Source organism: Abrus precatorius, unplaced genomic scaffold, assembly GCF_003935025.1.
Source record: "Abrus precatorius isolate BTA unplaced genomic scaffold, Abrus_2018 Scaffold10, whole genome shotgun sequence".
Lineage (NCBI taxonomy): Eukaryota > Viridiplantae > Streptophyta > Magnoliopsida > Fabales > Fabaceae > Abrus > Abrus precatorius.
In genome coordinates this window covers 5349866-5365338 of record NW_020874292.1, presented here as the reverse complement: position 1 = coordinate 5365338, position 15473 = coordinate 5349866, and the positions used below count along the sequence as shown (strand labels likewise).

The window sequence follows — 15473 nt, the reverse complement described above, 5'->3', positions numbered from 1 at the left end:
ACTTAGTGCTACTCAAGAGTCAGGACTCTTTTTTAATATTTTAACTAGTGCTTTACTTGTAAGCTGCACAGGTTAAAACATATTTTTATATAATTAATTATATAAATTTAACCGTGACAGATACAGACATTTATATAACAAAAAAAAAAGTATTGTATATTTATAATTTTGATGCTAATATATTTTACATAAAATTTGTCTTATATAAGTAAATACTTATTCATATAATTTAAATGTTAATTGTAGTAATGTAATTTTTTTTCTTAATAAATATTTATTTACGTGATTTATATATTAACCTTTTCATCCAAAAATTTGCTTCTCTAGTTATACGAATATTTATTATATGATTGTGTAGTAATATAATTTTTATGTGAGATTTTTATTTTATTTTCTATAACTTACATATTATTAATTCTTCAAACAAATTTTTTAATCATATAATAATTATTTATGTGTATTCTATAATATAGAAAAGTGACTCATTTTAAGATAAAATTTTTATCGAAATATATATATATATATATAATCAAATTATATTATATATATATATATATAATAAATTCTAATAGTGGATATTTAGAGTTAAATTCACGTGGTGAGATAAAGTCTTTTGTCTAATTTTTAATAAAATATTTTTTAAAGTAAAAAACTATACAAACTAAAAATATTTTTATAAACTGAAAATGATTTTATTGTTTTTTTTATTTATTTAAAATCAACATAAATAGTTATCAAATTCATAAAAAAAAATAAAAAGGGAGAGGACCAAAATTGTAACATCCTGCACTTTGATTTAAATAAAATGAAATTTATTAAAGTATAATTGGAATAAATTTGAATGGAATTTCTATTTTAAAAAAATTAATTTTTTTTATAAAAAATGATGACGTCATCAGTGATGTCATGCTGACCTCATATACACGTACAGTCAGTATACAGTACACGTGCATAGTATTTTTGGCATGAATAGTGACCACGAACAATGTTTCCGGCGGTGAACAGTAATTCTGATAGTGAATAGTAAATTTCAAAAATTTTCTATAAAAAGGGGGGTTTCATTCAAAATTTTCATTTCTTCACTCTTATCCATGATTCTCAAAGATTCTAAGGTTATATCTTATCATTTTCTCTCATACTAAACCCTCTTAAACTTATATTTCTCTTTAGATTTGTGATTCTACGTCCGTTCTAAAGGATTTCAAGTAAGTTTTTCTAACTTTAAAGTTAGAGTTTCTCCTTTTCTTCTTTTTCTTATACATGTTCATAATATTCTTAAGAGAAAACTTTGTTCTAGAGTTAAATCTTCAGTTAAATATTTGTATAAGCTTTGTTTTGAGGTAATGAGGCTCTACTTTATCATTTTGTTATGTTTATTACTTGTATTCTCAAAGATCTTATCATAAATATGATTATATGTGAAATAATCCTTGTTTTATGAAAAATAATCGATGAAAAGCGAGAATAATTGGTTGTTTATGTGATTTTATGATAAATACATGGTGAAAGTATGTTATTATGTTCAAATAGTGCATGATAAAGTATATTGAGGATGGTTGATATCATTTTATGATTTTGTGATATGAAATATACAAAGAGATGCATGCTTCATGTTTGAATATATTGTGGTTCATGTAAAAATGATGTATATTGTGAATATATCATGGTTTAATGTATATGATGAAAAGTATGTAGAAATATAATGAAAAATATGTGTGAACATGAGAAATGGCATATGTGAACATATGAATATACTCGAAAGAGTATGAAATGAAAAATGATATAATGTAATAGTTACACAGATATACTGAGATAGTGGAAGATGGAGAAGATATGGGATATCTTGGAAAAATGCAGGGTGGTGAGTGGCATTCGGGGTTGTGCATAGAATATTGTATACGAATGCACCACATGGCTGCACACTCATTTTCTGACTTGACTCCTGACCATTATCTTTGCTAAAAGGCTGTCTATTGCATGCGTTGTATTAGTGTTGCATTGTATCATCCGGCGACTATTTACATGGATGTGTAAGACCTCGAGATAGAGGCATCGAATAACTCTGGCCACAGGGCGCGGTAAGCGCGGGTAAAAGAAAAAGAAATTGTGAATCTGTGGAATATAATATATGCTTATGTGTTAAAATGAGAACTTACTTTATATGATACTGTGATATGTAATACTATGATATTTTCTTTAATCATGATAAGATGTGTTTTATGATGAATATGTGTTATGTACAAGTGGTAGGGTAGAGACTCACCATTACACAACATTTTCAGGAAATTAGGACAGGTAATACTAGGCTCACAGTGTATGGATGGATGAGAACTGCTATAGGACTTAATTATTTTGAGTTATGTAACGGATATTTTCAGTTATATAGCATTCTTTTATAACAGTTGTAAAACTATTATTTTTTTTGTTGCAGATGAAAATTTTAGAATCTTTGTTTTTCTAAAGTACTTATGAATTAATGAAATTTTATTCTATGAACCTTATATCATTTCATTATTCTTTCTCATTAGAGAGTTTTTTGAAAAAAATTTACTTTACCATTTAAATTTTTATGAATATATATATATATATAGAGAGAGAGAGAGAGAAAAGAAATATAAGGCGTTACAACTTTGGTATCAGAGCAGCTCATTCAGACCAGATTGGGGTATGGGACTAAAATGTCTATGTTGTGTAATAGATATACTGGAATATGAAATAATTATTTGCTAATATGACTTGTTAGATGTGAATTACTTGATCTAGATATATCTATGTGTATGTGAATGATAGATTAATAAGTGATTTGAGTTTATTGTAAGATTAGAGCTATGACTGGTAGAGGTAGACATGCTGGTGCTACAAATGAACTCTTGGAGCGCATAACCCAAGTCTTAGAGACTTTGGCACATAACCAGGAGGCTGAACTAGCCAAGTATAGAGGACTTTCTTCTTTTACTAGGCATAACCCTCCAAAATTTGAGGGAAAGTTTGATCCTGAGAGAGCTCAAAGGTGAATAGCAGATGTGGAGAAGATTTTCCATGCCATGGAATGTACAGAGGAGCATAAGGTAACTTATGCTACTTATATGCAAAATGGAGAAGCTGAGGACATGTGGAGATTTGTTAGTCAAACTCTACTGCAAAGAGAAAGTTTTGATTTTTAGCACTAAAGTATCAGAACGTGCTAGACTCTTAAGTCCAGATTCGTTGGGAAATGTAATGAGTGCTAAGGCTTTCATGGTTCTATTTTTAATTGAGACTAAAAAGGAAATGAAGCCTGAGTATATCCCAGTAGTGAGAGATTTTTTGGAAGTTTTCCCTGATGATGGTACTGAATTACTATCGAAAAGGGAGATTAAGTTTACTATTGATCTCATTCTAGGAGCAAATCTTATTTCTGTTGCACCATATAGGATGTCACGATAGAGTTGGCTGAGGTAAAGAAGAAGGTACAAGAATTATTGCAGAAAAGATTTGTAAGGCCAAGTGTGTCACCTTGGGGAGCACATGTTCTTTTGGTGAAAAAGAAAGATTGGAGCATGAGGATGTGTATCGATTATAGGCAGTTGAATAAGGTAACAATAAAGAACAAGTATCCTATTCCTTGAATTGATGACTTAATGGATCAGTTACGAGGAGCTTCCGTATTTTTTAAGAGTGATTTACGATCTGGTGATCATCATATCAGAATTAAGAATGAGGATATCCCTAAGACAGCGTTTAGAACCCGCTATGGCCACTATAAGTATCTAGTTATGCCATTTGGTGTGACTAATGCTCCTGCAATATTCATGGACTACATGAATAGAATTTTTCATGAGTTTTTGGATAAATTTGTTGTAGTATTTATAAATGATATTCTGATTTATTCCAAGACTCATGAAAAATATGCAGAACACTTGAGAATTATTTTTGCAGATATTAAGAGAAAGACAGTTAAATACAAAATTCTCTAAGTGTGAATTTTGGCTACCATAAATTCAATTTTTGGGACATGTGGTATCAAAAGATGGCATTATGGTGGATCCAGTAAAGGTGATGCAGTGGCTTAATAGTCAAGACCTACTAATCCAATAGAAATTCACAGTTTTTTGGGACTAGTTGGCTATTATAGGAAATTCATTAAAGGATTTTTTAAAATAGATTTTCCTTTGACGAAGTTAACAAGAAAAAGAAAGGAGTTTGTTTGGAGTGAGGAGTGTGAAGCTAGTTTCCAAAAGCTGAAAGAAAAGTTAACATCTGCCCTTTTCTTAGTTTTGCGTAATCCAGAACAGAAGTTTGATGTGTATTGTGATGTGTCTGGGCAAGGGCTTGGTTGTGTCTTGATGCAGGATGGAAGGGTAGTTGCTTATGCTTCGAGGCAATTGCGTCCTCATGAAATTAATTATCCTACTCATGACCTAGAATTAGCCGCGGTGGTTTTTGCTCTTAAGATATGGAGACATTATCTATTTGGGGTGAGATTTGAGGTGTTTAGTGATCACAAGAGTTTAAAGTACTTGTTTGATCAGAAAGAGCTAAATATGAGGCAGAGAAGGTGGATGGAATTTCTGAAGGATTATGATTTTACATTGTCTTACCATCCCAGGAAGGCAAATATGGTTGCTGATACTTTAAGTAGGAAGTCCTTGCATATGACAAGTATGATGGTGAAAGAATTAGAGTGATTGAAAGAATTAAGAGTCTAGCACTTTCTGATACTTTAGTGCCAAAAATCAAAACTTTTTCTTTACAGTCCAATAGAACATGGTTGGATGACAACCAATCCATTCTCAAAATTACATCAAGTTGGGAAAGAAGTAAACAAATCAAATCTATATTAAAACTCCTACCATGTACCATCACAGGATAACCTAAACACACAGAAGAAGTTGTTATGGGCTTACCCGTAGAAGTAGATACAATAACATCATAAGACAATTCAGATATAGGTAATTTTAGACATCTCATACAATCCACAGAAATAAAAGAATGAGTAGCACCAGAATCAAACAAAACATCTAAAAGTTAGTCTTTTATGATACATTTACCTCTAATAAGCTCATCTGATTTTGAAGCCTCAACTCCACTCATAGCAAAAACTTTGCCTTCCACATTTGGCTTTGTTCCAGTGCTTGTTCTAGATTCAGGTCTTTGTACAACACTCATGTTTCTGCTCTTTTGTAGAGCAGACCAACAGACACTTGCAGAGTGTCCCATTTTCCCACAAATGTCACATGTTAATGGAAGTTGAGGACAATTTCTTTTAATATGAGATCCACTACAATTGAAAGATTTTAGTGGCCTTCTGAAAGAACCAGAACCACCACTACTATCTTTTTGAGATACAGTCCCTTTCACTTGAGACTAATTTGGACTAGAGTATGGTCATCTAGAAAATCTTGAAGGCCTTCGGTCTTGCCTCACAGGACCACCAATTATGGTATCTACCGTCTTACCCTTAGTATTGGCTTCAAATATTCTGCATTTACTCACTAGAGTGGGTAAATTTGTCAGTTGGAATACACTAATGGCAGCTCGAATATATGGCCTCAGCCCATGCTCAAATTGAGCACATAGATCTGCCTCTCCATCATCATGTTGATAGTGAGGCCAGTATCTCATCAATTCATAAAATTTAGCAACATATTCACCTACAGACATGTTTCCTTATTTCAACTTAAGGAACTCTCTAACCTTCTGTTTTTTTAAATCTTTAGGGAAATAATTTCCCAGAAAGCTTGCCTTGAATATCTCCCAAGGAATATAACCATCTTCTTGCAGTAGAGTTTGACTAACAAATCTTCACCTGTCCTCAGCTTCTCCATTCTGCATATAAGTAGCATAAGTTACCTTATGCTCCTCTGTACATTTTATAACATGAAAAATTTTCTCCACATCTGCTATCCACCTCTGAGCTTCCTCAAGATCAAACTTTCCCTCAAATTTTGGAGGGTTATGCCTAGTAAAAGAAGAAATTCCTCTATACTCAGCTAGTTCAGCCTCCTGGTTATGTGCCAAAGTCTCTAAGACTTAGGTCATGTGCTCCAGGAGTTCATTTGTAGCACCATCATGTCTACCTTTACTAGCCATAGCTCTAATCTTACAATAAACTCAAATCACTTATTACTTTATCATTCACATATACATAGATACATTTAGTTTAAGTAATTCACATCTAACAAGTCATATTAGCAAATAATAATTTCGTATTCCAGTATATCTATTACACAACACAGATATGTTAGTCCTAGACCCCAGTCTGGTCTAAATGAACTGCTTTGATACTAAAATTGTAATGCCTAATATTTCTTTTCTCAATATATATATAAATTTTCATAAAAATTTAAATGATAAAGTAAATTTCTTTAAAAAAAAACTCTCTAATGAGAAAGAACAATGAAATGATATAAGGTTCATAGAGTAAAATTTCATTAATTCATAAGTACTTTAGAAAAACAAAGATTCTAAAATTTTCATCTGCAACAAAAAGAAATAGTAGTTTTACAACTGTTCCAAAGGAATGCTATAGAACTGAAAATATCCATTTCATAACTCAAAATAACTAAGTCTTATAACAGTTCCCATCCATCCATGCACTATGAGCCTGGTACTACTCGTCCTAGTTTCCTAAAAATGTGTAAGGGTGAGTCTCTAACCTACCACTCATGCATAACACATATTCGTCATAAAACACTTCTTATCACGATTAAAGAAAACATCATGGTATTACATATCATAGTGTCATATAAAGCAAGTTCTCATCTTAACACATAAACATATATTATATTCCACATATTCACAGTATCTTTTTCTTTTACCCCCGCTTATTGCGCCCTGTGGCCACAGTTATCCGATGTCTCTATTTCGAGGTCTTACACATCTATGTAAATAGTCGTCGGATGGCCCAATGCAACACAGATACAACACATGCAATAGACAACCCCTTAGCAAAGGTAATAATCAGGAGTCAAGTCAGAAAATGGGTGTGCGGCCATGTGGTGCATTCGTACATAATATTTCGTGCACAACCCTGAATGTCACTCACCATCCTGCATTTTCCAAAGATATCTTATATCGTCTCCATCTTCCACTCTTCCAGTGTATCTGTGTAATTATTTACATTATATCTTTTTCCATCTCATACTCTTTCGAGTATATTCACATGTTCACATATGTCATTTCACATGTTCACATATATTTTTTGTTATATTTTCACATACTTTTCATCATATACATCAAACCATGGCATATTCACAATACACATCATTTTTACATAAACCACAATATATTCAAACATGAAGCATGCATCTCTTTGTATATTTCATATCACATAATCATAAAATCATATCAACCATCCTTAATATACCTTATCATGCACTATTTGAACATAATAACACATTTTCACCATGTATTCATCATAAAATCACATAAACAACCAATTATTCTCACTTTTCACCGATTATTTTTTATAAAATAAGGATTATTCCACATATAATTACATATATGACAAGATTTATGAGAATATAAGTAATAAACATAACAAAATGATAAAGTAGAGCCCTCTTACCTCAAAACAAAGCTTTTACAAAGATTTAACTCTAGAACAGAGTTTTTTCTAAAAATACCATGAACATCTATAAGAAAAAGAAAAAGAAGAGAAACGAACAGTAAATTTAACTTCACAATTAGAGAAACTTACTTGAAATCCTTTAGAACGGACGTATAATCATAGATCTGAAGAGAAATCTAAGTTTATGAGGGTTTAGTATGAGAGAAAATGGTGACCTTGGAACCTTTGAGAACCTTGGATAGGAGTGAAGAAATGAAAATTTCATGTGAAACCCTCTTTTTATAGAAAATTTTCAAAATTGAAACCTTCTTTTTATAGAAAATTTTCAAAATTTACTGTTCATAGCCGAAAATACTGTTCGCGATCATTATTCACGTGCAGAAATATTATGCACGCTACGTGACGTCACTGATGACGTTATCATTTTCTATTTTATTTTTTTTTAAATATAAATTTCATCCAAATCTATTCTAATTATACTTTAATAAATCTTATTTTATTTAAATCAAAGTGTAGGATGTTACAAAAACAAGATAAGAATAATTTTTTTTGCATATTTAAACCAATTGAAATACAAAGTTGAAGGTATTTAGTACCAATCCTAAGTTGATTATAAATATAATAATGTCATGAAGAAAACAAGAACAACCAAGGTTACAAATAAATTATTTCTTGACCATCTACAATTATAGTTATTCTATTCTTTTATTTCTGTTATAACTTATCATATACGAATTTTTAGTTTGGTCTATTTAGTAACAATGATGTATAAACAATGTCTATAAATAATAACCTGATGGGAATAAAAAGAAGATTTGAAAATAATTAGAGCAAAAAAGAAGAAAAGCTATAATAGGTGAAAATGCATTCACAATGAAAGTTACGGTTGCATAGAGATGAGATAGGAGGAAAAGGAAATAGAGAATCTAGATAATGAATAATTAAAGGATGACATGTTTAATTGCTTGAAGAATGAAGATACTAATGAAGTGACGATTGATAATATGAAAATTAGTAACAATTTTTACCTAAGATTTTTATGGGGAATAACTATTCCTATGACAAACATTCAAAATATGTCCAAATGTATAAGTTTTGATGTTTTTTACCTTTTACACTTATAGGTTAAACGATTTCTCTATTTTGTGTCTAAAATCACATGTTAACAATAAATTTAAATTTTTACATCATTTTTTAAATATTTTTTTATGTGAAAAAGTATTATTTATTTAAAAAGTCTTGATTTTATTTTTTTCTATTCAACAGGGTTGAAAAGCTTAAAGAATAACAAAAAACTTAAACAAAATACCTAAGAGTACAAATTCTAAAAAAATATAAACTCAAAGAAAATGTACAACTTAATTGGAGGCTCTTCAAAAAAGTACAAGACAAAAGGCCATCTAAACCTAATTTAGCAAATTTATAAACACTTTAATTAGTCTCTCTATAAATATGGGCAAATATAACAAACTAAATAGAGTTCAAAGTCTATCTAATGGATTAGATTATAAAGAAAAGGGGATGACTACAATTTTGAATATTTAAAATCAAATTCATAATCTCCTTAGAATCACTTTAAATCCAGATATAATTTAGCACAAAGGGGTGAATACAAATCAAGTATACTAGAAAAATAAGTCACAAACATCCCTTGATAAACAAGAAGCAGCTTGCCTAGATAGAGAAGGGAACTCATCCACATTAAGTTTAAATTGCTTAAAAATAAGAGGTGGCCAATTGATCATAACAAGATCCTTGGCCAATTTAGGAAAAGCACTGAAACAACTCCTTAAAACAAAGAAAAAACATATTTAGTATAAACCAAAATATTAGGTTGACATAATTATAATTAAAGACAAAGGAATTTTGATCCATCCATAAATACCAAGAAATAGCATCAAATAATAAGTTCCAATTCAAGAAATTATTCTATGTACGTTTATGAAGATTACAATATAAAAAATAAAAAATTCCAGTACTAAAAAAATAGCTCCATTTATTATGAAAAATAAAATATTCACTAACCCAAGTAGCATAAAATAGTCTCTAATAAGGACATGCATAACAATTTCAATAATCTCTCGAGGTAAAGATTAACACTAGGAATTCCTGTTGTGAATCTCTCATCGTTTGTTAACAACTTACCATAAGTCACTTTTCAAAGAAATAAATTAATTTTAGGAGGTTATCCTTATTTCCAAACCAGTTTAAGGGCATTATTAGTATTCTTAGAGAAAAATCACTTTATCTTTAATTAAACGAGTCAATCTTTTAATGCACATCACAAAAAAGTAAGGAGAAATGAAATCTTCCATCCTTATGTCTCTAGAAGACTTAAATGGATTAGTATAACTATTCTGCCAATTCAGACTCAGAAGAAGAAAAAATATAGCTACGAATAATATTGAGAAAGTTAAAACTAAGACCAATTTTTTGAAATGTATCAATAAAAAATTCATCTAAGTTTATCGTATATTAATTTTTTATATTATTTCATAATCATATAACTAGTTTTACCTATCTATTTGTTAAATGAATGAACTAATTCTTGAAAAATAATTACATTATCAATGCTCATTCAATAAAATTATACTAATTTCTATATATTAATTAAGACAAAGAATCCTTAAGACTATTTGCTAAAAGTTATGTGATAATTTTATAACTAACATTGTATAAATAGATAGGTCTGAAATTATTAATTATTTTAGAATTTTAAAAAAATTTCAACCTAAGGATAATCAAAGTTTCATTCACAATAGAAACTTCTTAGGACTAAGTTAAAAATATCCTGAAGTGCTTTAAACACAAAGGGAGCTAAAATAGTCCATTGGGACTTGAAAAACAAATCATGTAATCTATCTAGACTAGGAAATTTAAAGTTTCCAATACTAAAAATAGAAGTTTTAATCTCCTTTGTAGTCAAATTAACATATAATCTATCATTATCACTTTTTCTAAAAAGAGGGGGGAGAATGTTCTTTTAGAACTTTTATAATATTCTTTTGCCTACAAAATATCACAGTTTTATAAAAATTTAGAATTTTTATCACCTAAAATAATTCATAATGATTATACCAACATGGTTTATCATGAGCAAGAATCAACTTATTTTCATTTCACAAAGATTTCATAAGATTTATTATAAAAAGAAATTATCACAAGAGGCAAACTTATGGAAAATGCCTTCAATTATGTTAAAAATTCATTTTTTTCTATTAAAAATATTATGAAAGGTAGACTTATTCCATTAAAAAAATATTTATCCTAAATTTGTAAACAATCCAAAATCAAGAACAATAATTAACCTTAAGATTTTCTCAATTGGATTTAAAAATAAGAATGAGAAAATCAAAGAGCAAAGAATTTAAAGAGCTTTTATCATTTGAAAATCACTCCCATTTCTAATTTTAAGCTATCAAGCAACACAATTAAGCTTAGGAATATGAATATAAATTACAAAACTATTTTTAAAATCAAGTCTTCAGGCATCATTAATTACAACCCAATCTAACCTGTTTTTAAGCATACATTTTGTTAAGTAAAAAAGTTTCATTTATAATCCAAATCTTGAAGGTCATATTTATCTAAATATTCAACAAACTCTCAAAAATGTTAATATTAACAAGATCTCAACCATTTTTCATTTTCATAAAGCACAAAATTAAAGTCTCCAACCACATGTCAGGGAAGGCTAATATAAGCGCTAAACTTAATTAACTCATACACAACCCAATTCCTTTGACTACAATTACTAACTTTCAAGATGATAAAAAATTTAGATTTTGAAAGAATATAAATTTAACTTTAGTAGTATTTCATAGATATAAAATCCCTCCTAAGAACCCAATGCATCCACTCTAGCAAACCTATCTAAATTAATTTTCATAACAATTGACTCAACACTTTCTTAACTAATTTTAGTTTCAAACAAAACAATTAAATCAATATTATACATAATAAACAGATAATTAACTAATTTAAAAAAGTCTTGTGACTTATTCCTCTACAATTCAGAAAAAACAATTCATTACGACTTTAAATCAAAACAAGATGCATTTTGAAGATGTTGATTATATTCATGGACATGACATTCTTATGACTAGGTTCCTCAAAAGATTCAAATGACTTATTTCTCTTAAAGTCTTTTATAAAGAGATTTGTCAACATAGATGACTAAGTGAAGTTTGGAGGATTATCTGTAAGCTCTTTATTTTTACTAACTTAGAAATGTCATTTGCTGTCTAAATTTACTCCAAGTAAATTTTAGATAGGAGATTTCTCACCGTAATTCTTACTTAATTCCTTTTGTAATCTACTCATGAGATGTAAAACTTCCTTATCCTTATTTTAATCTAAGAAAATAGCCTTGCTAAGAAAGGTATCTTCAATTGAAACAATATTAAATCTAGATTGTGAAGAAGTATCTATTCTTTTACTATTGTGATGACTCCTGACTAACATCCTAAAGTCAAACAATTATTGATTAAAGTTCAAGGAATCATCCTTATTACTAGATTAAACCTCATTCCTAATATGATTAACTTGTGAAATGAACTCACTCCTCCATGTCTAAAACTAGCTAAAAGAAACCAGTCACATTTATCCAAATCAATGCTTTTTTTTTTCCTGTTTATGCATGTATTTCTCACAAATAAGACATATTAGATGCAAGCTTTTATACTTAACTTCAAATTCATGACTTAAAACTTTAAAGGTATGGATTAATTTTTTTTAAAATATAATTTTACACAAATCATAGCAAACTTATCTTCCACAAAAGAAAAGTATGAAGATGTATTTTTAGTATAGAACTTAAATAATCCAAATTTGCCATAAAAAATTTTCATTATAAAACTCTAAAAAAACTAAAAATTCTAACTAGACATTTTCCTATTGAATGATCTTTGACTACGTTTTCAACACAAAACTCAATAGATTTAATAATTTAACATAAAAAGGTAGTTGAAAAAAATAGGATTATCCAAGTTTTAAAAGGTTGCTTTAATTATATTTTTAATCAATTTAACACATGATAATAAAAAAAAGTCATTTTATATTTTTTATATTTTTATGTATGTCTAAAATTACAATAAAAAATAACCCTTTTATAAACATTTATTGAAAATTGCAAAATTCAACACATTAAGAATATTAAATATTATAAATTTTAATAAAAATATTATTTATTAATTTTTATTATATATCACTTACGTTATAAAAACAATTTATTTATTTTTTTATTTTCATTTCTTTCATTAAATTATTTTCCTTGTCCCCTTTTCTTCTCTTCTCAACCAAAATGCCAAGGCCTATGCGGCATTTATTTAACAAGTGGTCCACTGGGTCCACTGCACCATTTAGTATCATATTTGAAGTAGCTGAGTGAATGTGATGGTCACAACCGCCATCGCAACGTTCGCCGTCGCCATCGCTGCTTATACGGCCGTGTCACTGTCGCGCAGCTTGTCACTGTTCAGATCAAGATTTTCATCTGTGAAGTTTAAGAGGGAAATGCCCTTTTGAACTACTAATTAAGACATCTAAAGGTGTGTGTCTCTCTCTCTATATATATACACTACTAATTTTTAATGATACGTACGATAAAAGTAAGAACTAACGACATGAACAAAGAAAACGTTATTAAAAACCCAAAATGTCGACTTGAAGATCCACTGATGAAGGAGTGGTGTAATTGGCTAATTGCAAACGCAAAGGTGTAGGTGCAGTGTCAATCAGGACGGTGAAACTTTACCTGACAAACCTGAGAAGAACCTCTTTGTAATTTTCAAAAACACCACCTCACCTGTTAGTTTTAACTGTTTGCAAGTTGTTAACTAAAATTATTGACGTAAACATCATTATATCCAGCGATTACAATTCACAGCTGCACCGCTCCATAGCAAATTGTGGATGAAAAATTAATAACAACATAATGCAAGTCATTGTAAGTTTTTTTAACATTTTTATTTTGAAATGATTTTTATTTTATTTTTACTAGTAGATTAATTTTTACACACTAGAAAATGATCTTATATCCATTTGTTGAATGAAACGAAATTCCAATTATCACACCCTTTGCTTCCTAGATATAGAAATGGATTGCTACCAAACTCGTGTCTGGTCAGTTTTTGCAAATCCGGTACATGTGCAGCATGCGAACGATTGATAACAATCCACCAAAATATAAAATAATAATATAGTTACTGTATTATATGTTTTTGTTAATTTATTATTGTACATGGTACAAGGTTCAACTTGTCACTTTGCTAGTCCTCGTCCATGTCGGTGGAATCCCCTCTTCCCGCTCGGTTGTGGATCCATTCACATTTAATTACTATTTTCCATTTTCTATTTTAAATAAAAAGTATTAAACAAAGTATGGCCATCACATCGTGTTCCAGATCTGATTCTTAAGGCGCGTGGATGGAGGGATGTTGGATTGGAATTGGGATTATAATTGGGATTATGAATTGCGGCAGAAGCCGAGATGCCCAGGTTATTCAGATCCAGTAATATTTGCCACATAATAAATTATATTTATTTAATAAATAATTTAAAAATCCATGTTAGAGAATGTACTTTATTTTTTTAGTGGAATTGCTTCTTACATTGTCGGTTACTTGTTCATTCTGCTCTGTACCATTTAAGCCTTTGGTCAAAGCACCAACAACCAAACTTCTAAATGCTGTTTCCATATTTTGGTCAAGTTGTAGGTAACTTGGCAATACTCACCCCCTCACTCCCTTTCCTCGAAATGTATATGTTGTTGTTAACAATATTATTAAAGCAGTGAAACAATTTTTATCTGCATTTTGAACTAGTAATAATCATCACCAACTCATTATGTTTGTTATGTTTGAATTAATTATGAAAATCTTACTGGTATTAAATATCCCATGCTCCCCCTTCACATTTTCTCTTTTATGGCCTCAGTTTGATTAGTAAAATGATAAAAATGAGGTGAAACTAACAAATAATTTTATCGATAAAGTTATATTAAAAATTGTTCCATTAAAATGCCGGACTTTTTTTTTTTTTTCTTGTTGACCTTTATTCGTATAGGAAATTACAATTCTTTGGTTATTTTGGGAAATAATTTCATATTGTTAAAATACCATATTTTTAATCTTATTTATCTTTTAATAAATATTGATAAAATCAAAGTATTGATTAGTGGTAAGCAGATTCTTAAATGCGATAAGTACAATTCATCAGGAGCCTAGGGCCTTACCTGACTTGATTTGGTCCGTTTGGCGAAAAAGACTACATATTAATAAGTCTTTTCAAGAACTTTATTTCACTTTTTTGGATGCAAGAAAAATGAGAGAGAAAAATCTGTTAGAATGGAATTCATAAAATTAAAAGAATGACATAAATAAATTGCTTTATATATTTTTTTTCTCTGTGCTTTGCTCTTTCACACCTCTATTAAATGAAACTTAATGGATTAATATATTTAGATAGCGATATTTGGAAGAAAAGAAAGAGGGATAAATTTTTAGTTTAAATTGAGAAGGTTATAAAATATTTATAAACATGAATAAAGAATTAATGAATATATTACCTAATAATAATTTAATGTGCTCATTTCATTTTAAAGTGTTCAAAAGTAAAATATTGATAGAAACTAAAATAATCTATCTTCTATTTCTTTCTAAATGGAGTTTTTTATTACATTTTAATGTTCATACTATTCACTCTTTTAATTGATTTAAAATACTAGTCAAATTAAAATTTTGTCTCGACTTTATGTTTTCTCGTTTTAATTTTTTTATAAACTTATATATTTTGATTTATACATGAATAAAATATTTACCAAAAATATTCTGCCATTTGCTCATGTTACAATAAAAATTTAGTCACGACACACAATTTAATGAGTTATTTAAGTTTTTCATAGATTATTGTGGTGATAAAT

General features: G+C 29.1%; 1 protein-coding gene across 1 annotated transcript; it reads right to left on the bottom strand.

Moving 5' to 3' along the window:
• Nucleotides 1-5007: 5007 nt before the first annotated feature.
• LOC113869276 lies at nt 5008-14250 on the bottom strand. The gene is made up of 4 exons (XM_027505523.1): nt 14164-14250; nt 5789-5985; nt 5402-5599; nt 5008-5287 (listed from the first exon to the last, which is right to left on the bottom strand). Exons 1-4 carry the CDS (start codon nt 14248-14250, stop codon nt 5008-5010), a joined length of 762 nt encoding a protein of 253 aa, XP_027361324.1.
• Between the last annotated feature and the right edge of the window lie 1223 nt (nt 14251-15473).